Source organism: Lynx canadensis, chromosome B1, assembly GCF_007474595.2.
Source record: "Lynx canadensis isolate LIC74 chromosome B1, mLynCan4.pri.v2, whole genome shotgun sequence".
Classification (NCBI taxonomy): domain Eukaryota; kingdom Metazoa; phylum Chordata; class Mammalia; order Carnivora; family Felidae; genus Lynx; species Lynx canadensis.
In genome coordinates this window covers 115798129-115825380 of record NC_044306.2, presented here as the reverse complement: position 1 = coordinate 115825380, position 27252 = coordinate 115798129, and the positions used below count along the sequence as shown (strand labels likewise).

At 38.9% G+C, this 27252-nt stretch overlaps 1 protein-coding gene across 1 annotated transcript in view; it reads right to left on the bottom strand.

The window, feature by feature from the left end:
- Nucleotides 1-7452: 7452 nt before the first annotated feature.
- The window catches only part of PAPSS1 (3'-phosphoadenosine 5'-phosphosulfate synthase 1), a 105931-nt gene continuing 86131 nt past the window's right edge, over nucleotides 7453-27252 (bottom strand). Inside the window, exons 11-12 of the mRNA XM_030313303.2 lie at nucleotides 22340-22569; nucleotides 7453-8183 (exon numbers count right to left, since the gene is read on the bottom strand). Of these exons, the coding sequence (XP_030169163.1) occupies nucleotides 8045-8183; nucleotides 22340-22569 (369 nt within the window). The 3' untranslated portion in view covers nucleotides 7453-8044. The remainder of the gene's footprint in view (nucleotides 8184-22339; nucleotides 22570-27252) is intronic.

Here is a 27252-nt window from a genome sequence, read left to right as displayed (position 1 = left end):
CGCAATATTTTTAATCCATTAGAGATATGAATAAAAGGAACCAAATCCCTTCCCTATTGTTCCAAAGATGTAAAAATATAAAGAACTTAAGACCCCCAGTACAGCCATTATTCACTATATGGTGACTGCCTTGAGAGATTGGGACATTAAAATTTTTCTTTTGTTCTCATTTTTTATAAGGAAACTAAATGCAAAGAAAAGTGTTAATACAATGCACAGATACAGATTAAAACATCAAAGTCAGGAAATGCAGAGGTGAATGATTTCATAGGAAACTTAGCTCGTGTCCACTGACCACAGGCATAATAATCATCTGTCAGCCCTACTCACCTGGTGTTTCTGCTGCTAAGTTGACCTTCTGGCCACCAACCTTTATGAATCTGTATTTTCCTGGGCAGTTGTTGTAAGTACAGAAGTGAACAAACTACTATTGGAATTATTGCTTATTAAAATTCATATTTATTTTTACTCTCTGTAATTTATCTACTTTAAAAATATAATTATTTGTAATCACAAATTTTTAGTTTCTATGACCAGAAGAAATGTTGCTGAATCAACAAGATGCTAAAAACTCTGGTCTATTCAGTAAACAGTTCAGTTAACATAGCCCTGAACTGAGTCAGATTGAATGTCTGACAGTTGAATTATTTGGACATTTAAGTGTCATAAACAACCAATCTCACTCCCGTAATAGGAAGCAATTGAACATACATCACCCTGATTTATTTGACTTTGTGGGGTTAAATCTGCTGAAGGTCTTGGATGCCCTCCCCTTAGCCATCTCCCCCTACCTTCCTACTCCCCTCCAAGTCAGAGAAGGGAATGGAAAGGTGAGAGATAGAGACTAAATACGGTGTGGATTGCTCCATTTCCCAAGCCTGTCCCCTCCTCTAGTAGAAACTCTGCCATCAGAACCCCATCAGTCTAGAGCAGAGGTTGGCAAACTCCTTCCAAATAAGGGCCAGCAAATATATTCAGCTTTTCAAGCCAAAAGGTATCTGATTCAACTACTCAACTCTGCTTTTAGAGCACAAGTGCAGCCACAGACAATGCTTAAACAAATGCACCTAGCTATGTTCCAACACAACTTTATTTACAAACACAGGCAGTGAGCCAGGTCATAGTTTGCCATCTCCTGATCTGGGGAACTAGGCTTATCTGTTTCGTTTTGGTGTTTTTTTTCATATTTTATCAAGACTGTGGTCCATTTTATAGCTCGGTAACTCAACTTTTTTTTTTTTTTACTATATATACACTGTTGCCTAATTCTATTTTGTATCTTGTCACCACTATTCAAATTGATTCTATCATTTATCCTCATCATAAAGTTTCTAACCCCTAGTCCAGATGCCTTTATTTCTCTTTACCTTTAACCACAACTCCAATTTCCCCAGCCATTGTCCACTGGGGAGTACAATTGAGTCAGGATACTTGAGCTGTAATACTTGTATTAATCAGTGATTTCTGGAGGTGTCTGGGTGTCTCAGTCAGTTGAGTTTCAGATTCTTGGTTTTCGGCTCAGGTCATGATCTCATGGTTCGTGGAGTAGGCTCTGCCTAGGATTCTCTCTCTCTTCCTCCCCCTCTACCCCTGCCCACTCTCACACACACTCACTCTGTCCCAAAATAAATAAACACTTTTTAAAAATTAGTGATTGCTATTTAACAAAGCACCCCAAAACTCAGTGGCTTAAAACAATCACTTATTATTTTTCATGAGTCTCTGGGTGAGCTGCTAAGTTACGTCTACCCTCACTTCTCATAATTTTCTCACTTATTCCTGGTATTATTCCAAATGAACTGATAAAACTATTTCATCTAACTCACCCCTCAAAAATTCATTGAGGTTTTAATTGCCTCAAACACTTAATTTTGAGAAGATTGACATTTCTACAATATTGTCTTTTCACCTAGTACCATAGTATACCGCTCCAATTTTTTAAGGTCCTGCTTCATAGCTTTTCATAATATTTTATAGTTTTATTCAACTAGACCTGTTTCTTTTCTTTTTAATTTTGTTGCCAAGTATTTTACAGGTTATGTGGCTACCATCTGGGACAGGTTACGTGGCTATCATCTGGGACTGGGACATTTTGGGTTCACAAACTTGAGAATTTCCCTGTGAAATGTGAAACCGGCCCCCATATCCGGAGGGCAAGGAGAGAGGGAAGAAAGAGACTAGGCACTCTACATTGGGAGGTGGCAAGCTTAAGAAGCAAGGGAACTTACCTAGGAAGCTTCTCTTCGGCAGCCGGAGGACGAGATCTCCCCATCAGCCCACCGAAATTTTAAAAGATTACATAACAGCCTTAACAGGATTCATTCACACATACTGTCCAGGTGGTCCCCCTAACACATAGCTCTCTCAGGTCCGCAACCGTGGAAACGCGAAGCGCAGGGGAGGGGTGAGGAGCCTCCAGCTGCCGGCCCGCCCACGGTCAGTTCCTGGGTCATTTGGCGGTCACGCTCACCCGATGACCTCCTCCGACAGACATTTTCATTTGTAGTCAAGTATTATTAATACAGAAATTTTTGGTTTTGCACATTTTGGGTGATTTTGGCTTTTGCACATTTATCTTACACCCAACCTCTTTACCAAAGTTAACTTTTAAATTCTCGTCTAGCAAAATCATGTTATACTCAATTTTTATTTCAATTCTCATTTTTAAACTTTTGTTTTCCCCTTCTCCTTTCTTAATATTCTTTACTATGTCAGTTACTGTTATAAGCATTAAACAAAATAATACATGTAAAGCACTTAGCAGTTTCTTGAAAATAAAATAGTAAGTACTGGGGTGTCTGGGTGGTTCAATTGGTTAAGCATCCGACTCCGGCTCAGGTCGTGATCTCGAGGTTTGTGGATTTCTGCCGTGCTTCAGGCTCTGTGCTGACAGCTGAGAGTTCTGGAGCCTGCTTCAGATTGTGTCTCCCTCTCTCTCTGCCCCTCTCCTGCTAGTGCACTCTCTCTCTCTCAAAATAAGTAAAAATATTAAAAAAAAAAATAGTAAGCACTCAGTAAACATTAGCTATTAAGATTTCAATGATTTAAATTTTTTGCTATTCTTTATTCATCACCCTACTCTTAGCTATGAGATCTTTTGACTATGAGCAGGAAAAGAATCCCTATGTGGAAAAGTCTGGGCAACAGTATATAATTTTGTACCTCATATTCCTAATACCATAATACCTGTTATATCCCCAGGAGATGCAAATAATTAGCTAGTAAATGACGCACCACTTATATAGTTCAATTCTAAAAGTCAAATATATTTAAGATTTTATGCTTTAATCAAAGGTGTCAAACAAGCTGAACTCAGCTTTTATCTGAAGTGTAATGCTTGTAAAATGCAGCTTTAATATAACTGATGTTAATTAAAGCAGACCTTCCTCATTAAACTTAATGTTGAGAATAAACTTTCTTTCTAATCCTGATCTACCACTCCTCACATTTTAAAATATATTTCATTGATCTCATTTTTCAAAGTGCCACCATTTTTTCAATGATTCCTTTCTTTTGCATTTGAATTAGTCTATGCTTGTTTTAGACAAATGTGTGTATTTTTCTGCATTTTCCCCTTGCAAAAATGTACTTGTTTTCTTAATCTAGAAAACACAGAAGTTAGACACAAGGAAAACGCAAGGGAAAAATCATGGCTGAACCAGGAACAGTGTTTGGATAGTCTTAGATTTGTTGGTTGCTTTTTTTTTTTTTTTTAACGGTTATTTATTTCTGAGAGAGAGAGACAGGGAGACAGAGGAACTGAAGCAGGCTCTGAGCTGACAGCACTGAGCCCAGTGTGGGGCTTGCACTCACAAACCTTGATATCATGACCTAAGGTGAAATTGGACCCTTAACCGACTGAGCTACCCAGGTGCCCCTTAGATTTGTTATCTAACATGTATCTGTATTTAGTCACTTTGTGAAGTGGGCTAGAGAACAGTGTTACTATGCATATATTACAAGGTCTTGTCTCAAAGATATTGGTATCACTGTATTTCTTGGCCAAAAGACTACATCTTTAAATATGATGATAAAGGATTACTTTACACACACTGCCTCATAATTCCTGATTATGACCTTCACAGGTAAGGAAACAGGCTTCATGAAGCTGCAGGTCACAACCAACAAGGAATTGGTCAAATTTTATTTCCAAGCCTGAATTCTTAAATCACAAAACTGTACTCTCTCTTAAGCTTGTTCCTTGGCTTAAGCCAAAACATCTAAATATCTAAGCTTTTAACTTTTTTCTTACTCAAATTTCTGTAACGGCTGTATGAGTAGCTCATTGGAATTAGCCCACAACATGTCGAAAATCAAATTTCTATTTCTGCACCTATGTAGAACACTTATATATACATGCCCCTAGATCACACAAGGTAACACTAACCACACTGAAGATGAAAGTCTTGTAGGGCAAACTCTGGGCAGCCAGGCAGTGAATCCAGACATGTTGACATTAACTCCTCTTGCTTGAAGCGGCTGGTTTTTCTTGGGGAACCGATTGCGCAGCAAGGCCCCAGTATGCTTACTTTTAACAGATGCCTATGTTCTTTTGGGCAATTGGAGTGGTTGTGCTGCTGGGGAGAACAAACACTTTTCAAAGAGGATAAGCCAGAGCTGTTGTGAGGAATGCAGTGAGGGAGCTCATATTCTAATTCATTTCAGTGCAGAGAAGACAGATCATTACGGATGCTCAGTGCTGGTGCAGGTCTGGGAAATAGAGGTCTGTGATGAAATTTTCCATGTTTCATATTTCCTCAAATCTAGGCCCTCAATTCTGGTGCCATTTTCCTTGGGAATTTGGGGAAGCAGGAAGTCAGGATAAGAAGGAGGCTTCAATCTTAACACACCCCTGCTTAGTCACTCCTCAAGTACATATCTTTAGGGAAGCCAGCTTTTACCTCAGTCCAGAAAACACTCGCTCGGAGTTAAGTGGGCAGGATGTTCCTTGTGCCATTTTTATATAATTATATTCAAGACAATAATGTGTGGATCAGGGAATGGAATCCAGCAGAAATATAACCCAAGAGGTTTGCAGGCCCTCCAAGAAATATACCACACACAGAAAGGAGGCCCAGTGGCCAAATACTTCCTTACTTTGTGAGCCAACCAACCCCTGGATACATATGTGCTAATAAAAAATAGACCATGTGTAAGAACCATGACTTCCGAATTTTTCTTGATAAAGTATCTGAATGCTGACTTCCAAGAGACAGACATAATTGCTCCCCTCTTAGATGAAAATAAAACTCAAATATGTGGTCTGGATTACCAGAGTAGAACAGAGAATTGACAGATTTAAAACATTATTTTTGCCAAGATGATTGCACTTTCTTTTCCTCCTTTCTTTAAAAAGGAGTATTTTTCCATTTTCTTTTCCAACTGATGGATAGATAAAAAAAATGGCACTGAGATTTCCAAGACCACTTGGCAGGAGAGGTTGAATGTAAAAAGGTTGAATGTTTTAAAGATTGGCTTGGGCTCATTTTTATGGACTGGGAAGAGGAAAAATTAAATTTGTGTGCATCAGATTTTTTGATTAAAGATACACATACCAACATGTGAACTAGTGGAAATCATTGGGTGCTTCTATTTTCTTCCCCATTTCTCTGCAACACACAAGTGGGTGGCCAATCCCAAGGGCCCAGGGGCATAGAATTACGTTTTCATCATGTCTCTCTTTGGCAGGCTGGAGGCCAGGGGGTACAGTGGGGACCAGATTCAGGAAAGGACAATTACAGATAGAATAGAAATCTACTTTTTATTTTTTTATTTTTTTTTTCAACGTTTATTTATTTTTGGGACAGAGAGAGACAGAGCATGAACGGGGGAGGGGCAGAGAGAGAGGGAGACACAGAATCGGAAACAGGCTCCAGGCTCTGAGCCATCAGCCCAGAGCCTGACGCGGGGCTCAAACTCACGGACCGCGAGATCGTGACCTGGCTGAAGTCGGACGCTTAACCGACTGCGCCACCCAGGCGCCCCGAAATCTACTTTTTAGAACACATTTCATCCTAATGCTATTAATCGTAACTTCTTTTCTTCATGATCTCATCTTGATTTTATGAGTATAAAGGACAAGTTTCCTAAGGGCCAAGTTTTTAAAGATGTTTTTCTTCTGTATTTTTAACTCTTAAATACACAGCTGACAGTAAAAATCACCTTGAAATTTAGCAGTATCAAGATTTTTATATGAAATACACATTTTCCTCACATGCTTATGTTATGATCAGGGAGCTTGATGGCAAACAAGAGAAACTCCAGATAATTTTGGTAGCAAAGAAATTTATAGGAAGACTATTGGGTATCTTAGAGAATTGATGGAAAATGCAAGAGAATGAGGCTCAGAAAATGGTATGGAATGAAATGAAGCTGATGTGGAGGACTGACCCAAGGTCACACCACTGGAATGTTGTAGACGGGATACTACTTCTGCACAGGAGACCCCATCCCCACGGGCTCCACTTCCACTTGACATCACAGTCCCCAGAATCTCAACTCTACCGCTGCCACCATGAATCCATGATTCGTTTTGTCTCTATATCTTTGCATCACTTCCTACACATTTTCAACACTTTAGGTAGGAGTTTCTAAATTAGCTGAGGTGCTATGTTATACCTTAGCTGTTTGCAGTTGGAGAGGGAAAATCTATGGTGCCTTTCAACCTATGTAGACTTATATAAAGGAGTTCTCCCTTAAAAAAGAGATCTAGAAAATGTGGCACCAAAATAATACCAACTGTCACTTCTAATTGTTCCCGTAAACATATCCATCCATATAACTCTCTACATCACCTAATGAATATTTTTATTCAGTATTCACGAGTGAATAAATCTATCCACTAGAAAATATCTACTCATAGCCTCCATTTTTTTCTATTTACCAACTTTCTCACTGATTCCTTCCATAATCCAATTTTTCTGTTTTTGCATTTTTCCTTCTATCTCTTTGCCTAGTGATATTTTATTCTCATTTACCTTAATGACAATACACTATCTCCATGTATACTCTGCCATCTCATTTTAATGCTAAATTTTTAAAGCGTAGATCATGATTATTTCACAGAAAGTACGCTTGCAAATCAAAAATGCTGGCATCTCAACCAAAATTGTATATCCAGCTCCTAAATAAACATCTCCACTTGAATAGTCTACTTGAGGATATCCTACAAAAGCAAACTGGATACGATGCCCCCCTCCCCAAATGGACCATCATCTCCTTAGCTCTAGTACCACCACCTTAAGGTGTTTAAGAACATTAGAGATATTTGGGGAATCTGGTTGAATTTTTGGACAGGATGCATTATCATTTTTCCATTTAAAAATTCACTATGAAAAACAGGAGCTAATTATTAGATTCAAGTAACGGAAAGATGCCTGTATTTTCCCTCCTCCATCAGAAACTTTTCACAAGAAGGAAAGGATAAGTGTAAACAAAACAAAAAACATCATATAAATAAGAAGCCAAAAAGTTTAATGTTATTGAATAGGTCGAAAGTTCATTCAGGGCTTACACAGATCATAAGAATAGATTATAACAGCTAAGAGATCAATAGCTTCCTGGAAGGAAGGAAGCAAGCAGTTTATATTTTTCAATGTAGAAAAAGAAAACCTAATTGCTACAGATGTCTTGTAAAATTCCCCAAACGAAGTCTAGCCAAGTTTATTGTTTAGTGGACTTTTTCTTTTTCCAAGGGATGAAAAATGAGATTCAATGTGTATACTATTGGTTACAACTAATACAACAGCTTGAAAAAATCATAAGACAGAAGCATAAATATAATATAAAAAGACAAGATTTTAAAATTGCACTGTAAGAATATTAACTATAATAAGTGGAAAAGATACATTAAAACCAGCAGTGTATTACACTAGTTCAAAACAAAACTCGTAAGGCAGACCAAAACTGACGCTAGTTAAGGAAAGTGGTCTGTGTTGAGGAAGCGTGTCCAGACAGACACCACCACAAAGAAATGCCAACAGGAACTACGTGGTCCCCTCGTTACTCAGTTAAGTGTCAAAGGTGGAGTGACAGGGTCAATAGCTTAAGCTTTCTCCAAGGATTTGTAGTATTCCATCAGCACAGTCCAGGCTTTGGGAGCCATAAAGCCTTCCGGAGGTTTCTGGCCTTCTCGGGCAAGTTTGCGCATTCGTGTTCCTGAGATAAATTCAAAGTCTTCATGGCTGAAACAGAAAAAAAAAAAAAAAAAGAAAGAAAGAAAGAAAATTACATCCCATTTCTAGAATCTTAGGGATAGTGAAACTTAAAAATTTTTTTTTCATGTTTATTTAATTTTTTTGAGAGTGAGGGAGACAGTGCAAGCAGGGGAAGGGCAGAGAGAGAGAGAGAGAGAGAAGAGAGAGAGAGAGAGAATATCCAAAGCAGGCTCCAGTCTCTGAGCTGTCAGCGCAGAGCCCAACACAGGGCTTGAATCCACAAACCTCAAGAATGACCTGAGCCAAAAAGTCAGACTCTCAACTGATGAACCACCCAGGCGCCCCAGTGACATTGAAATTTTAAAAAGCATTTCTTCTTCTGTTCATGGTAGATAAGCTTAATGGAAACAAAAAGATCTGGATAAAACATAGTACTGTACTTGTAAATGAATGCTTAATCTGATTTCAAATCTGTCATTGAACAAAAACCACCATACTATCAAAATACCCATTTTTAGAACTAGGAAACAAATTTTAATTGAAATATCTACTGAGATCACTGTAGATTCACATGTAATTGTAAGATATAATACAGCAAGCTCTCATCTGTCCTTTATCCAGTTTTCCCCAATGGTAGCATCTTGCCAAACTATAGCATAATATCACAATCAGGTTATCAGTATGAATACAATTTATCAATCTTATTCAGATTTCCCCAGTTTTACTTGTACTCAATTCTCTGTGTATTTAGTTCTGTACAATTAAAAAAAATTTTTTTTAATGTTTTTATTTATTTTTGAGAGAGAGACAGACAGAGCATGAGCAGGGGAGGGGCAGAGAGAGGGGGAGACACAGAATCCGAAGCAAGCTCCAGGCTCCAAGCTGTCAGCACAGAGCCTGACACGGAGCTTGAACTCACAGACTGTGAGATCATGACTTGAGCCAAAGTCGGATGCTCAACCAACTGAGCCACCCAGGCACCCCTAGTTCTGTACAATTTTATCACATATGTAGGTTCACGTATCCACCACAGTCAAGATGCATTAACAGTTCCAAAACCTTGAAGATCCCTTGGGGTGTCCTTTTATAGCCATACCCATCTCCCTCCCTCACTTCCTCTTCCTCAGCCCATGGGAACTACTAATTTAGAACTAGAAATTAAAAACAAACAGGGGCACCCAGGTGGTTCAGTCGGTTGAACGTCCGACTTCGGCCCAGGTCATGATCTCACAGTTCGTGAGTTTGAGCCCCGCGTCGGGCTCTGTGCTGACAGCTCGGAGCCCGGAGCCTGCTTCAGATTCTGTGTCTTCCTCTCTCTCTGCCCCATCCCCACTCATGCTCTGTCTCTGTCTTAAAAATAAATAAAACATTAAAAAAAAATGAAAAACAAACAAACAAAAAACCCCATTAAATCCAATTTAGTTATGCAGGCAGAAAGCTCTTTAGGAAGTCTGACTCTGAAAGGTTAAATGTATACTGGAACATTAAAAGAAAACTAATTTTTTAATAGCAAAAATAGGTAAGTAGCAATAAATGATACTCTTCCACTGATACCACCGAAGTATTGTTAGTTTTTCTCATCTTATATTAAAAACACACAAAGGCCCTTAAACCATTAAGCACTGAGCATGTATGGCTATGGCACAGATGGTCCACTAGTAATTTTATCCTCTTCCCCCAAACAAAAAGAAACAACCTAGATAGCAGACCAGGACCCAGCAAGAGCTCTGGATCACTCGGGTCACCAGATCACAGGCTATGTTTGCTCCTAGCTAACGGCTGTATGTTCCCTCCCACTTCATTATTTGTGGAACATAAATCATAAACTGCCACGTGCTTCTAGAGAGATGCCAAGTATATTTTCTAACTAATAATTACACTTCTAGGAACCTATGTTAAGGAAAAAATCAGATGCACACAACATCTATGCACAACATCTTTATGTTATGCATAAAGATAGCTAAGTGGAAGTTGTTTTAGGATAGTAAAATACTGTAAATGACCTGAAGGTTAAAGTTTCTAAATAAATTATGGTTTAGCCCTGAGTAAAAGAATCAGGACACAAAACTTTCTATGCAATACAACTACAATTCTGTTAAAAATACAGAGGGTGTGGAGAGAAGGCTATTAACAAATATACCCAAGGGGCGCCTGGGTGGCTCAGTAAGCTGTCCAACTGTTGATTTCAGCTCAGGTCATGATCTCAGCTGTGAGCTTGAGTCCCGTGTTTGGCTCTGCTCTGAGTGTGGAGGCTGCTTCCGATTCTCTTTCTCCCTCTTCCTCTGCCCCTTCCCCATCAAGCTCTTGCTCTCTCTCTCAAAGGGGGGAAGGAGGGAAGGAACGAAGGAACAAAGGAAGGAGAAATATATGCAAACTGTTTTGTTTTGGAGAGAGAGACAGAGAAAGAGAGCTCCAGCAGAGGAGTGGAGCAGAGGGGAAGGGGGGAAGACAGAGGGAGGGAAGGAGGGAGAGAATATCTTAAGTAGTTTCCATGCTCAGTGCAGAGCCCAACGCAGAACTTAATCCCACGACCCTGGGATCACGACCTGAACTGAAATCAAGAGTCGAAAGTTCAACCAACTGAACCACCCAGGCGCCCCTACCTAAATGTTACAGTGGTTATCTCCATACAGTATTACCACAGTGCTATTAATTTTGCTCATGTTTTCTGTAGTTTTCTAAAAATGATTTTTATCAATTATCAAAATCAAAAAATATCAAATAATTTTTATAACGAGTTAAAAGTTTATTTAAAATAATCTCCAGCCATTTGATTTTAAGTAATTTTTAAAAATTTAACCTTAAATTAACCTGAAACCTCAATACTGCCCCTGATGAAAGCAGATAAATAAGGTCCTGCTATACCATTATGCTTCCTATACTGGTCTCAAAGTAGTTATAATGGCTATTAACTCACACTTATGTACCAGGCATTAACAGTAAAGAGTGTATCTGGATGGTACTAGCTACACAGAACACATTCAAAACTATTTCTAATTAGGAACTCAATAAATATTTGGTGAAATATAAAAGAATGCAAAAGTGTATGCATAGAAAAATTTTACTGGTTCAATATAGAACAGTGCATATCTGGTCTTAAATGAGTCACTACTCTTCATCTTCTGGCAAAAAAAAGGGAAATGTAGGATTTCTGATTGCTGTGGTTAATTTAAGCTACTTGTATATTCCCTTTTATCTAGTTGTTCCCACTAGAAATTTCTCCATAACTTTCACAACGATCTCTTCCATAATCATCTGCACATCTACCTTCTCTCTGACCTTGCTCACCTCCACTTCAGGCAGGGGAACCCACATACACCTTCCTAACCTGGCTCACTGTCTACCTATGAGCTCTCAGATTGTGGACTCCAGACCAAGAAAGAAATACTGCGATTTCCTCATGATCCAAACTGTGCATTGGTTTCTGGTCTCTCCTTCTGCTTTTCTGATTCTGTCTGCGTGCTCAATGACCCCACTGCTCACTGGGCTTCTAAACCTTGGAACTGGTTTTATCACCAACAGGCTCTGTGCACCTCTTTCATCTGGCCTGGCTCTATGCCTGATCACAATTGTTAGTTCCTAAAATCAATATGACTCTTGGTCCTGAATCTAGTTTTACCTCTTAGGATTTGCTGCTGGCCCCAGTTCTGGCCTTTCCAACTCCAGAGTGAGATACTCAGACTTTAGTAATTGCCCCAACCCCCTTTGAAACATATCTAAGAATTTTACTGTGGAATATTATACATATAGGACATCAATACAAAATAGTATGACTCGGGCATCTGGGTGGCTCAGTCGGTTGAGCGTCTGACTTCGGCTCAGGTCATGATCTCACGGTCCGTGAGTTTGAGCCCCGCATCGTGCTCTGTGCTGACAGCCCAGAGCCTGGAGCCTGCTTCAGATTCTGTATCTCCTTCTCTCTCTACCTCTTGCCCAATCACATTCTATCTCTCTCTCTCACTCTCAAAAATAAACATTAAAAAAAAAAACACAACTATTCAAAATAGTGTGACTCATTTCATCAGTCATAGGAAAAGCATCTCTAACTATTAGGCAGAAAGGCACTACTTTAATTCAGGCATGCAACATCTTCCCCTAGTCACCCTGTGTGCTCTACCTATTCCCTCAACTACAAGAAAGACAGGAAGATATACCTATGCATTCAACTCAATATATAAACAGCTCTCATCTGCTTAGGTAAAACATATTTTAAATGTCTATATAAATTTTCAGAGATGATCAATAAAAATGAAAGGCTAACAGACATTGCTTAAAAGATGGATTCAAACTAGTTTAAATTTAGGGGTCTCTCTCACTTCTATCATCTGTTCAATGTGTCAGACAAGTCAGATCTACTATAATAAACTGGCCCATGCAGATGGGCTGGTTACCACAGGGAAATAAGCCAACCCCTTTCTCTCATACACATGACAACATGAGAAAAGAAATTGACTGCATGTGAGATGGGCCTAGACAAGAAGCAAGACTGGGAGACAAGATTCCAAAAAATTCAGTAAGGTTGGGGTTAGAAACATAATTTGTAAATTTATCAACACTAAAATGAAGACTGTGTTAGAGAAAACAGGTAAGCTCTCCAAAAAAAGATGACTCAGCAAAAGGAAAAGCATTTGTCAAAGGAGTAGGATGAAAACCAAGATGATATGGAGGTCACGGGAGAAGAGAAATCCTAATGTGTTAAGGCCACAGAGAGGCTGAGAAAAGGACCATGAGGGGAAAAAAATAACTACTGGATTTACAAATTGGAATTTAAATCTTCTTAACTGAAGAGTTTTAGTAGATGGCGAAGGAAAGAGATGTGATGGTAAGCTGGCAGAGATACAGAGTGGAAAAAGAGATGAGATTTTTTTTTTTTTTTAAAGGAAATGGGAGGTTTCAGCAAGTGTATAGGTGGAAGAAAATAAACGGCAAGACTGAGAAAAGGAAGGAAGATGAAAGCCAGGAGAAAAATGAAACATGAAGAAGAAAAGTCTGACATGAAGAACACAGGAAGTGGGGCTTTGACACGGAGGAGCAGCAGGAGTGAAGGAAGGTAGAAACAGGGATGGTTTGGGGTGAGAAAAAGATGAGGCAGTTAACGCAGCACACTCCCAACCTTCTCAATAAAGATGTTGAGACTGCCCTCAAGGAGAACATGAAGCTGTGTGGGAATGGATTAATAACAGAATCCATCAACACTACAGACTTTCTCTCCAGGCCAGCCAGGTTCCACCTGAGGTCAGAGAGGAAGCCAAGAGGGTGGAGGGGTCCAGCGAGCTTTCCAATTGTATCTAAACATCCTCACTCCAATCTGATGTAAAATCAGTTAGTTTAGCTAGAATCTACCCAACAAAACACTGGTTGAATGTTGCAGGTCCTCAGAAGGTTCACTGATGAGCTCCCTATATAAGCTTCACTAAGGAAAATTATGACCCTGGAGATTTATGGCCATGTAAATCTTAAACTTTGATTTCAACAAAGGAAATCTTGTGCCCCATGCATAAAGTGCTTGCTCGTGATGGCAATGAGAACGAAGTGAGAGCACAGCTTTCTGGATGACTGTCTTGACTATTTGATTAAAGGAAAAACGCCAGACCAATTACAGCCCTTTCTTTCCCCTAGAATGCCAAACTGTCTGGAATCCAGAAGTCTGCTTGCATTCTTTCTGAAATTGCATTTTAAAACCAAGGTCCCTGGGTACCTCTTTTCCTGACTCTATTTCACACTCCATCTGCCCCGCATGCCACAAGCATTTCTTCATCACATGAAATGGGAGTTTCTGTTCCCACATGGTGGCGGTTCCACTCCACCCTGGCTACAGAAAACACATTTATTTTCCTCTGCCTCATACTTGTACTGTCACATAAGGATTTTACTTTTTATAAGAAGTCAGGTGCAAGGACTTCGTACAAGAGTCACATTATCTAGAATCAAATCATATTTTTCACAATTCATCTTTAATTAGACATGAGCTTACAGAAATAACTGAGTCAAGTAAAAACTCAGGCATTTGGGGAATAATCTAAATTTAGCTCTCAACTTTACCTGGGAGTAATCAGGAATCTGCCACAACAGAAAGGCTACCAAATAAATGACCCTGAGGGCTTTCACTACAAAGCAATTCTAATAAGCCATCTAATTACACTAGTTAACCAATCTCCCATGGTGCCTGGAAAAACAACAACAACAACAACACACAAACACACAACTATGTTTGATTTTTTTTCCTTCTCAAAACCACTTGGTCATAGCTTCTTACAGTCCACATCTCTTAAAGAAAGAAAAGGGATGGAATGGCAGGGAGAAGGAAAAACACGCCATCTAGCAAGCTATGTGGGGACCCTGTGGACCAGCATCCTGTCCCACGTGGGATATACTAACTACATGTGGCCAGCATCTTGACTAACTCCGAAGTACAATGACTCTTGGCCACTTGTTGAAGATTTTAAATCTTTACAACCATCTGCTGTCTCTTAGTCCACATATGTGGTCATCAGAGCCACCAGCAGCATGAGTTGTTCAAATGGACAAGAGCTGGGGTCAACAGATGGCCCATCAAGTGTACCTTTTGAGGGTTCGTTATTCAATTAGTATGGGCTTTGTAAAAAAAGGTAACTAGATGATAAGCAAGCAGAGGAGCAAAGGGGAATTTCTTCTCTGATAGAACTAAAAATCATAGTGGTAACTTCTAAGTGAATCAAATGAACTATTTGAGGTCTAACTTTTCATCCAACTTGAAAGAAGCTCATATATGACACTGTGTCGATCAAAACACTAAGAATTCCTAGGCGTGAAGTCAAAAAGTCATCTCTCCAAAACCAGATAAACTGTTATTTATGGATTTCTTTCTCAGAACCAAAAAAACCACTGGCTGGCAATGTATGTGACAAATTTAACAATGTTTAGTTTCAAACCAAAGACCAACTGAAATACACAAAAAATTCAACTATCTAGAACCTACCTAACCAAAATCCTTAATTCATCATACTTCCCTCCCAACACCCCAATCTTTTAAGTAAAAGCTAGAGAACAGTTCCTATCAAACACTCAGACAGGTAACAAATTTCTAGGGGTGCCTGGGTGGCTCAGTTGGTTAAGCATCTTGACATGGGCTCAGGTCATGATCTCACAGCTATGAGTTCAATCCCTGTGTCAGGTTCTCCCTCTCAGCACAGAGCTCACTTCAGATCCTCTGTCTCCCTCCCTCTCTGTCCTTCCCCCACTCTCGCACACGCTTTCTCTCAAAAATAAACATTAAAAAAAAAAACCAACAAGTTTCAAGGACCGTCCTGAAGTGCACTGCAGTCAATTTTCTTTACCAAAAAGGGTCATGAAGACCAAAATCTACCACAGTGTAGACAAACAGAGGTTTTGAACTGAGTGCCAATGGACAGGTTTCAAAAGGATCCATAAATACCTTAATGGCCAAAATGGGGCTTCTGTGCTGGGAAAGAGCATATCAACTTTCACCCGGTTCTGAAAGAAGCCTCTGATTACTCCAGAGTGGATGGTCGATCTCAATTTTTTGAAAGCTAAACTCAGAAGCTCTCAGGTGCCCATCATCCAAATAAAATTGTCTGGTATGAGGTACATGGCTGAAATCCCATTGTATGAAAACTTCCTCTCAGCAGACTGTGGTGACCTCTTCTGAGCACACACTGATGTCCCTGAATGCTGCTCTCTGTATACAGCCTGTTTAGTTGCAGTAGGTTATAGAGACCGAAATAATACATTTTCAAAGGGTTTTCAAAATTAGTAACTCAAGCAGCTTAAGCATCCATGAGTTAACCAGAAAATTAGGTAAACCCAGGACACTGCTAGATGGCAAGGACACTGCTTTGACTACATTAAATAATTTCCTTTATATCTGTCACCAGGATTTCTTCATCTTGTTATTTGCTTTCTACTTTTAAGAAACATGTGAATATCCTCATTTACTTAGAAACCAGGATATCTGTTACTCTCAAAACATCTAGATCAGCTCCAAATACAAAAGTAAAAAGAAGTCTCTGGAGTAAAAAACAAAAACAAAAACAAACCCATATTTTTGACTTGTGACTAATGACAAAATAATTAAAAAGAAAATACCCAAACATGCCAATATTGTTACAAACCTCTGATTCTCAAGAGAGGTGATTTTGCAACCTCACTTCCTCCTCCCCAGGGCACACATTCTCAAATGCCCCGGATGGCACCCCTTCCCAACCAATTATCTGGTCCCAATGTCAATAATGCCAAGGTTGAGAAAGCCTGTCTGCTAAATGGCATGTTGTTAAGAAAGAAATTGATTTGATATTGTTATACTAAGTAAATCCCAGTCGTACCCCAAAAGGGCAGAAAGCATAATAAAAATGAGGAGACCCCAAAAGTCACGGGAAAAAAACAAAGCAGAGAGAAAACAAAAAATCAAGACATCAGACATGATGATTTGTGGCTCTTTCCTCCTGGAACTCTTTGCAGTAAGACCAGTGACAACATGGCACAGCTCCACAGTCTGAGGGGAGATCACGACCAGGTCTCAGTAGAGCAGCATTTGAAAGTACAGATATGGAAAAACTCTGCTCCATGTGTGCGAGACAACGGGGTAGAAGGGGTGGGACCAGATATGACAAGCAGATGCTACCTGCCCTCGGTGATACCTAAGGACACAAGTTGTGTGAGGAAGCCTCTCAGCCAGTCTTGTTCCACAGCACGGAGGGAACTTTCCCAAGCTTCCTCACTCGGCCCTGTGCTGCACACACACCATCGGGACTTGTGGCACGGTACGGTACCAGAACGAATAATAGAATGTATACAGAGAGCTTACAATAAATACATGCTTACATGAGCTTAACATGGAAAGATGCTCATGAAAAGTAAATAATTAAAAGCAGGGTAAAAAAAACCTATTATAAACTCAACTATGTTAAATCAACGTACAGAAAAAGAATAAAACTCAAAGCACACACATAAAATAGGTGACTGCCTGAGTGTTATTTTTCTTTTAAATGTTTCCATAATGATTTTATTGGTTGACCACTGGAAGAATGCATCCTATTCATCTGTTACCCCAAATTGCATCAAAATCAGGGTACCCCACTCACCCAGAAGGAACTTTCTAGGAACAAAGGTTTATGACTAAGGCCTATTTTCCTTCCACCAGGCTGGAGTGTTAAGATCACCTTGGATTGCTCTCCGGGGAGACCCAGATTATTCTCCCCTAAGCTCTGTGGGAACTCTTTCCCAAGAACTGTCTCATTTGCTCTTTCTACTTTTCCCCTATCACATATGTCCGTTTATCTCATAAGAGTAGTCAAAACTGGTCAGGGCTCTGAGGTGGAGGGAAGGAGCAGATCTTTGGCCTTCTTTGGTTCAACGCTTCTTTGGTGTCCTTGGCATTAAAAAAATAAGTCTTCCATATAGTCTATTCCAGCACAATAGAGTTGTGATTGGGACCTTTATATTGGTTACCCTCCCCCCCCAACCAATGTCTTCTCTCTTTCAGATGTTGTAACTGATTAAAAAAGGCAGGACAGGAGTACTACTGGGTTTTATAATGAAAATACCACAACATCTCCTTAGGATGTCCTATCTATTATTCCTAATATTAACCTCCAGAGAAAAAAGTTACTTTTATTTTACTTCTAGAAAACTTAACTTTCTCACTTCTCTAGAATGTCTGCAAAAGAGGGGTCTATGAAAGAATGAAGACAAATAATGTTACCACCACTATAGGTCATTTGTATGGCAAAATAGTGAAATTACCTGGGTCTAACCTAAATTACTGGAGCCCTTTAAAAGCAAAGACTTTTCTCAAATAATAGAAGGGAAAATCAGGGAGATTTGGAGTGGGAGAAGGATTCACCATGAAGGAGATTCTGTTGCTGGGATGGAGGTGTCTAGAAGAAAGGATCTAAAACAGCTTCTAGGATCAGAGAGCAATCCTTAGCCAACAGCCAGCAAGAAAATGGGGACCTCAGCCCCACAACTGCAAGGAACTGAATTCTGCCAACAAGGGTCACCTTGGAAATGGATTCTTTCCAGAACTTTCAAATGAGAGCCCAGCCTGGGCAGAGAATCCAATGCAGTCCACCCAGACTTCTGACCCAAAAAACTGTGAGACAGTAAGGATTGTTTTAAGCCACTAAATTTGTAGTCATGTGTTAGCACTAGAAAACTAACACAATTAGCAACTTGGAAACAATGAAGTATAGCTTTAAAAGTCATTTCACAGAAACCACTAGAAAAGATGAGCTTTCCTGTGGAAAGCACATAAAAGAAGGGAAAGCTATATGAAAAAGTGTCTATAATTAGAATATTTTTTAAATGACACTAACAGTATGTGAATTAATATCAACTTCAACATTAAAGCTATGAAAACACTCTACTGATAATGTGGAAATAACCAGACTGGAATATTTTCGTCCACTTGTTCCTTCATATACCCATTTCCACAAGGCACTCTCACTCATGTGTGCTCTTTTTGTTAAGTTGCCATTTCAATAATCTGAACCCTAACTTTGAATTTTTTTACCCAAATACTAAGAAGATCTGCATAAAGGAGAAAACATTACAAATAACTGAGAATTCTAAAAGTTTGTTTGTAATATCTGAAAGAATGGAGTTCAGTCTTGTAGTCCTAAAACTAAATTTCCTTGAGTCACTATTATAGCAAATACGAGCCTACTTGAGCTTCCTAAGTATAAACAGATGATTTTTATCATAATTCCTATCAATATCTTACTTGAAATCTTCATAAAGTTTGTTTTTGTTCTCCCGAAGCCTTGTCTTACACTAGTATTTAATTAAATCAAAAGCTGCAAAATCATTAATTACATAAAAGCTGGCATTGAATAACATCCATTAATCAAACATAAGACAACCTCATATGTGCATAATTAATAACTGTGTTTTCTCACTACATCAAAGACTATCGCCTTTCCACAAAATTTTAATCACTTTCCAACATGTTCCCATCAACTTAATTATATGTGAACACAAATATAAAAAATCAGAAAACTAAGGCAGTTTTAAGGCTTCCCAAGTTACAATTTATTAAGATTTGGTAAACTCAAAAAAATTCCAAGAAAATGAGCCACTCATGCAACTAATATAGAATTCATCACTGGAAAATCTTATGAGAACTGATGTAATTATTTAGCTTTTGAATGATTAAAAGAGAGACTTAAAGCAATACTACACAGATTTAACAAAACGTGAAAGTTATCAAGGGCTTCCCCCAGCACGTCTGTCAACTACATACAGATGGGTTCTAGGTCCTGCGGGTGATTAAATCACCTGATCATGCATGCAAAGAAACCACAGTAATGAAACATCAGTAAAGGAGAAGTGAAAAAGAAAAGCCCAGCTCTATTTAGTTTTGTTTCCTTAACTCACGGACATGGAAACTCACCTAAGTTTTAACCATGTGGCCACGGGCAGAATGATTCTATTTCTCTCTCTTCACTCTGTAAGTGACTGTTACTTTCAGAACAAGATTATGTTCATAACATCTTGTACACAAACTAAACAAACAACTGCATGCTGGATCAGAAGTAAAGGGTTTCCCAGCCCAGCATTCTGTCTCTGACACTGTATGTTTTACAAATATGTAGAAAGCAATGCTACCTTCCATGAGTCACACTGAAGGGTCTGCAGCTGGGGAGCTTACAAAAGAACTGCTGGGGTGTAGGCCTCTCCCCGAAATAAGTAAATTAGAATCTCTAATGGAGGCACTAGATAATTTTAACCACAAAAAGACAGGACTGTATTGGAAACTTTTTACTTTCCTTAACATTTAATTTATATTTTCAGTTTCAATCACCTTTTGTGGCAATATAGTTCAAGGTTTACTCAAATTGTTTTTATATTTTTAATTTTTTAAAAATTTTTTTTTGCCAGCACAGAGCCTGATGTGGGGCTAGAACCCACAAACCATGAGATCATGACCTGAGCCGAAATCAAGAGTCGAATGCTTAACCGACTGAGCCACCCAGGTGCCCCTTTACTTAAAATTCTCTTGTTAAAGCTTCTGAGGCATCCCTTTGGAAGAGAAGGGCCCATTTGCGACTCTCAGCACACCCCTCTTATAGATGCCCTGTTTGTGAGACAGTGACATTGCTCTGTGTGCACATACATTATGTAAGTGTATGTACACATGCATACATATATAAATAGACATACAAACAACATACACAGGCCTATATATTTTTAGGCCAGAACAAAACAAAACATGCCACGATTTAAAACTATTTCTATGTGTTGGCAAATCCTGATCTTTTATAAAAGTAAAAATGGTCTGGATTATTGCAAATTCTTCTCTTGGTTTGGTTCAGAAGTATACTAGAATCTGGATCACATTTCAGATTTTCAGAAAATAATAGTCTAGAATAGCTCCTGTCTTGAATTCCACACCTAGGCCCCAAAGTGTACTTAGGAGTTCTTTTACACTTGCCTGTATCAGTTATATAAGCCCTTTCTGTTCACTCATAAAATTTTCCTGCATTTTAGCTCCTGCATTTTCCTGCAATTTAGCTCCAGTTCATCACTCAGAAAAGCCTATCATCTAAAATTATGCATTTTTTCTCCAGCAGTATTTATGCCTTAAGTGAAAAGCCAATAAATCTCTCAAACTCTACTGTAAATAGCAGTATTTCTTTACCCAATTTACCATTTATCACAAAGAAATTAAATGACACCAAACTTGATGTCACTTATAGAGACAAGAGAATGTTTTGATCTTTAAAAGGTTTCTTTTTCTTTCTTGTCCATCCCCATTATTACAAAATGGGCTACACCAAATGAGGACACAGGGTCAGGATCAGTGTTCTCTGTTCCTGAACACAGAATTAACTATAAAGTATCATGGAAAAAAGGATGAGCACTCTCAGATTAAAGGTTATTAGACCATGGACAATTTTCAATTAGTACCTATCAGTAAAGATAAATGTAAGAAAACATAAATAAAAAAGTACTTCTCCATTCTACTTGCTGCACATGAATTGTAATTTGTACTAAAAAAGCATCAATCAACAAAACAAGTATCTGCTAAAAATGTAAAAATAACTAGATGCTACAGATCATGGAAAGAACTACAGATTTTGAACTAAGATGGAATCAACTCATCTACTGCCATCACTTTAGAGATGAAGAAACAAGGCTAGTCACACAGCAAAGAGCTAGAATCCATAACTTCCTATTCTAGAGCCCTAACGTGTCACTCTAAATTTAGAATGTACTAACAATTGGGGTGCCTGGGTGGCTCCGTCAGTTCAGTGTCCGACTTCGGCTCAGGTCATGATCTCATGGTTTGTGGGTTCGAGCCCCATGTCACGGTCTATGCTGACAGTTCAGAGCCTGCAGCCTGCTTCGAATTCTGTGTCTCCCTCTCTCTCTGTCCCTCCCTCACTTGTGCTCTCTCTCAAAAATAAATAAATGTTTAAAAATAAATTTAGAATGTACTAACAATTGTTATTATATATAAATAAAAATTAATACAATTTTTCATTAAAGGGACACATACATGTTCAACACTACCAATAATTTGTACTAAAAGCTTGTTAGTGTTTTGCTCCTCCTAAGATCTTTGAAGAAAGAAGTTACACTCTTCGTGGTCAAGAGCAAAGGCTCTGGAGTCACACTGCTTGGGTTCAACTGCTGGGCTGCCATTTACTGCTCTGGGCCTTATAAAAGTTATTCGAACTTTGTATGCCTCAGCTTACTACTAATTTATAAAATCGGGATAATAGCACCATGGGATTGTTGTAGGGATTAGTTTAATGCCTATAAAGCAATTAGGACAGTGTCTATCACATAAGTGATTGCATAGTTATTAAATTCTCTCAATACTAAGATTTTTGGGGCTTACCAGAGTAATCATCTCTACTACATGCTCCATAACATACAGTAGATATGGCAGAAATAGTCATGTCAATACTGCCCTTATGCACTCTACAACAAAAAAACTGAACCACTACATGCCATTTATATATAACCATGAAGCATGAAACCAGATTCAATTTTTACTTCTACTTCTAACTGCTGGAATACTGAGAAATTAGTTTCCTTGGTTTGGCCTTTCTCTGAAATGTGTACAACAAAGTTTGTACAACAAAGTGAAGTTATTATAAAACTGAGACAATACTTTAAAGCCCTGGGAGCAGCTTAGAGCACAAGGTGTTTCATAGATTTGTGACAATAAAACTTACTGTTCAGAGTCATAGTAGTCCATACGCTTCTTTTTCTTGTTGTAGGCTGCAACTCGAAAGGGAACTATTTCCAAGGTGATGAGCCCAGGGGCCATTGTCAGCACTTTGGCACCATGAGTTGGCTCATAAAGATCCTTCCCTGTTTCGGGATGAGGCATGCCAGCAGGGTCTCGTCCGACAATGTAAAAATTGGCTCCTGCAACCATCCGTGCTCTGCAATGCCACTGGACCTAGAATAAAAGTTTTCATACTTGAAACTATGCTTTTATGCCCATACTTAGAAGTAGTAAATGGGTAATAAATGTGTGCATACAGATGGTCTCAAACTTACAGTCTCTGACTTTATGATGGTTCAAAAGTAATATGCACGCAGTAGAAACCACACCTTTAACTTTGAATTCTGATCTTTCCCCAGGCTGGCGACAGGCAGTAGGATCCTCTCTCAGGATGCTGGGCTCACCAGCCACCAGTAGGCCATGCGATCAACCCACACACTTACCTGTACCCATAGAACCATTCTGTTTTTCACTTTCAGTACAGCATTCAATAAATTATATGAGAGAGTCAACACTTCATTATAAAATAGGCTCTGTGTTAGATGATTTTGCCCAACTGTGCTCATGTAAGTGTTCTGAGCACATTTAAAGTAGGCTGGGCTAACCTAGGATGTTCAGTAGGTTAGGTGTATTAATTGCATTTTTGACTTAATGGTATTTTCAACTTATGGGTTTATCAGGACATAACACCATCATAAGTTGGGGAGGACTTGGACTACTTATACAATCAATATCAGCAGGAAATCTCAACAAATTTAAATATTGTCCTCTTGGGAAGCCAGAAACAAAATTGGCAAGCCCTCCCCGCAAAATCTAAAAGTATGAATGTGTACAGACGTTTATGTACATGTATTTATAAATATTTTTGACTTAAGAAACAAGTAAATGTATATGCATATATATGTACGATTTTAAAAACCACTACCTGCCATTTATATATAGTTTAAAATCTAATCTATTACAAGTCAGGGTAGCGGTTGACCCTTCGAGGGAAGAAACTGGAAGGGGCTTCTGGGATAATGATAATTTTTTTTCCCCAGTTTTACTGAGTATAATTGACAAATAAAATGGTATATATTTAAAGCATTCAACATGATTTGATATACATATATACTGCCAAATACTGACCACAACCAAGTTAATGGACACATCTATCACCTCGGAGTGTGTATGTGATGAAAACAATTAAGATATACTCTCATCAAATTTCATATATACAGTATAGTATTATCAACTATAGTCACTGAGCTGTATATTCCAAATTCAGAGCTTGTAAGGTACACACTCTTCTTTGTTACACTTGAATAGGTTTTTAAAAAGCTATTGGATTTCAATTATATGAATACTTACATAAACTGGTACTGAGAAACCCTACAGCCAAGTGACTACTACCGAAGATGCTAGGTAAGAATAATAGCAAGGGTTGGTTGTGACCACACAGCCATGCTGCATCCAAAACCAGCTCTGAAGCTCTGATGCATTCACAGTAGTGCTTGTTTAAAAACAAAATTAGTTTAACACCCAGAAACATGGAACTTCAGAAGCTAAAGTAATTTTAAAAACCATTTTAGCCATGTAAGAGATCATCATTCTCACTAACATTTGAAGAAATGAGCGCCCAAAGGTTAAGTGACTTATCAAGAAAGTGCAGAGGAAACCCAGTCTAGAAATCTGTTCTCAGCTCCTGGGCACGTGAGTGTCTCAGCTGGTTGAGTGTCTAATTCCTGATTTTGGCTCAGGTCACGATCTCACAGTTGTGGATTGATCAAGACCTGCGTCGGGCTCCATGCTGGGCGTGGAGACTTCTTGGGATTCTTTCTGCCCCCTCCCTCTGCCTGTCTCCCACGTGCAAACGCACACACACATGCACACTCTCTCTCATAAACAAACAAACAAACAAACAAATAAGAAAAAGAAAAAGGAAAAGAAAAAAGAAATCTTGCCTTGGCTCCCTTTCAGTGTTAGGCTCCACTACTTAATGATTTACAAAACCATTTCTGCTCTATCTGAAAATAAGATCAAAATGATGACCACCCACACATCATTGTCCTTTGATCTCTCAATACTTTGATACCAAGACATACTTTTATTGAAACAGTTTAGAAAGTGCAATGGCACAAGGACAATCCCAGACCCTGTACCTGAAATGATCACCCTGAGGAGTTCCAGCTTTTTAAGCTTACTGATATTTACCTCTGTGTTTCTAAGGTTTCATTTTTAAGTAATCTCTACACCCAACACTGGGCTCGAACTCCTAACCCCAAGATCAAGAGTTGCATGCTCCAAGCCAGCCAGGAGCCCCTACCTCCTCTGTGTTTCTAAATGGCATGTGTATACTGCTGATCTATTTAATTTTAGATATTATATTACTTCTATGTTATTTCTATTTCCTACTGTGATGATGCTTGACTCACTCTATTGTCCTTATTCCCTACCCCATTTATCCAATAAATATGGTGATATCATCACTGTTGTTGAAATTCATTTGTAAAATGGTAATTACAACTATATTTATCTCAGAGTTTTTAAGAAAAGTAATATGGGGAAATGTAAAAACTTAGAATAGTACCTGGTATAAAGTACACAGTAAATGTCACCCATTATCATCTTTATTTCATCCCCCTCCTTGTACAACTGTTTGTTTTTCCTATAGTAAAAACTATCTTGATTTTTTTTTTCACTCACTTATTTTCCCAACTACCTGTATTTCTATGTACCTTATACTATCCTTCCTGAGCACACAATTTAATATAACCCTCAGTATATCTTGTAGTGTGGTCATGTGGCAGAGATTTGGTCCAAAAAATAAGAGCCAGGGTACCTGGGTGGCTCAGTCGGTTAAGCGTCTGGCTCTTGATTTCAGCTCAGGTCATGATCTCACAGTTCATGAGTTCAAGACCTACATCGGGCTCTGCGCTGAGAATGCAGAGCTTACTTGGGATTCTCTCTCCCTCTCTCTCTGTCTCAAAAGATATAAACTTAAAAAAAAAAAAAAAAAAAAAACAACCAAGAGACCCAGAGTGATGTGCACCACTTCCAAACAAGGACCATTCAAAAGCTGCCTGTGCACTATTCTAGTTCTCTTTCCCCATATGCTAGCTAAATAAAGAGGACCCCAAGGTCCTATATCTCTTCTACTATTCAGCATTACTACTGTTTGCAACAAGCTGTAATAGTTCTGTACGAACAAGATGACAAAACACAACGATAAAAGACTTGTGTTCCTCATAGACACCACCTCTTCCTCCAACCACCCTGATTCAGTCCTTCATGAAAATACTGCTCACTCCTCTCTGCCCCTTCACTGTAGACGCGACTAGTTCAGACTCAGAATTTTTATCAAAGGGTCAGTCAGAATCAAATCATCAATGAACCATTTTGCAACTTCAGTTAAATGGAAAATCATTTCAGCCTCATGCAAATTAGCTACTGCTTACAGAGTTAAATTAAAAGACCAGTCTACATTCTCTGAATTTAGGTGAACTTACTTTGCTCATTAAGTGTTTATGTCTAGATACTTGAATCATTCAGGTACCAAATGGTTTATGAACAAGGAATGTATAGCTTAATTTTAATATGTAAGGAAGCTCAGATCATTTAATCCAACCCCCTCTGCCCTTTTAAAAGGAGAGGAAACCAAACCCAGAAAAATCAGTACCTTACTGAATCACAAAGCATATTGGTGGCAGTGGCCAGTTCTAATTTTGTCTTATAAAATAACCAGAAAATTGAATTGCCTCTTCGAGTTCTTCTAGAGGTTAAATGAGTAAATTAAATGTAAATACAACAAGCATAGACAGAGTCAACACTGTCCTGCAAATAACCTGAATGATTTCAATTGATATTCTAGTGAATGGTTTCCCTATGAGAATACTTTTAGCATTATAACAACCAGGAATGAGCAAATCACATGTAACACTTCCAAGAATGACTGGTGTGAATCAATTTACAACCCACTGAAAAGGTACAATATTTTTCAGTCAAGAGAATCCAAGTCCGCCCACAGCCATCCTATATCTGGTTTAGGAACACAGGCTTTAGAATCGCTGTCCTAGATTTAAACCATAGTTTTGCCTCTTAACGATGCAATGTCCTTAGTTGATTTCCTAATAGAAGCCTCAATTTCCATTTATAAAAATGAGAGGGTCGCTGGGGGACTCAGTTAAGCATCTGACTTGGGCTCAGGTCACGATCTCACTCATGAGTGAAAGCCCCGCGCTGGCCCCTGTGCTGACAGCTCAGAGCCTGGAGCCTGCTTCAGATTCAGTGTCTCCCTCACTCTCTCTGACCCTTCCCCATTCACGCTATCTCAAAAAAAAAAAAAAAAAAAAGTATAAAAATGGGAAAGATAATGTTTAACACATAAATTGATGGGAGATTTGAAAGCACTCAAGATAGCACCTGACCCCCAACAAAGGACGTTCGCAAACACCGCTGCTGCTATTACTCTGTGAAACAGTCCATGACAATCCCAGTTGCATTTAATTGCTTCCTAGCCAGTTTCTAAAGAAAATTCATTTGCTCTCTGACAAAGAGGACATGCTGCCTAGAAGGTGGTCACTAAAACCCAGTGAGAGCTGCCTGGGTCTCTCTCCAGCACACCGAGGTCAAAGTGTATTATTGTGTTCTTATGCCCAGTGGCAAGCATGTTTGGAATACTGAATGCATACCGAAGAAGGAATATAAGATGAGGTCTACAGGTTTCCTACAGAGCCTTCTAAGGATCCATAAATGGCCAACCTAACAGCAAATGTCTTATTTTCTGCTTTACTTGCATCCGTGTGCCAAACACAGATTGGCTTTTTTCCTGATTACAAAAGTAATTTAACTCCCATGTGGCAAATAGTGCTGGTTGCC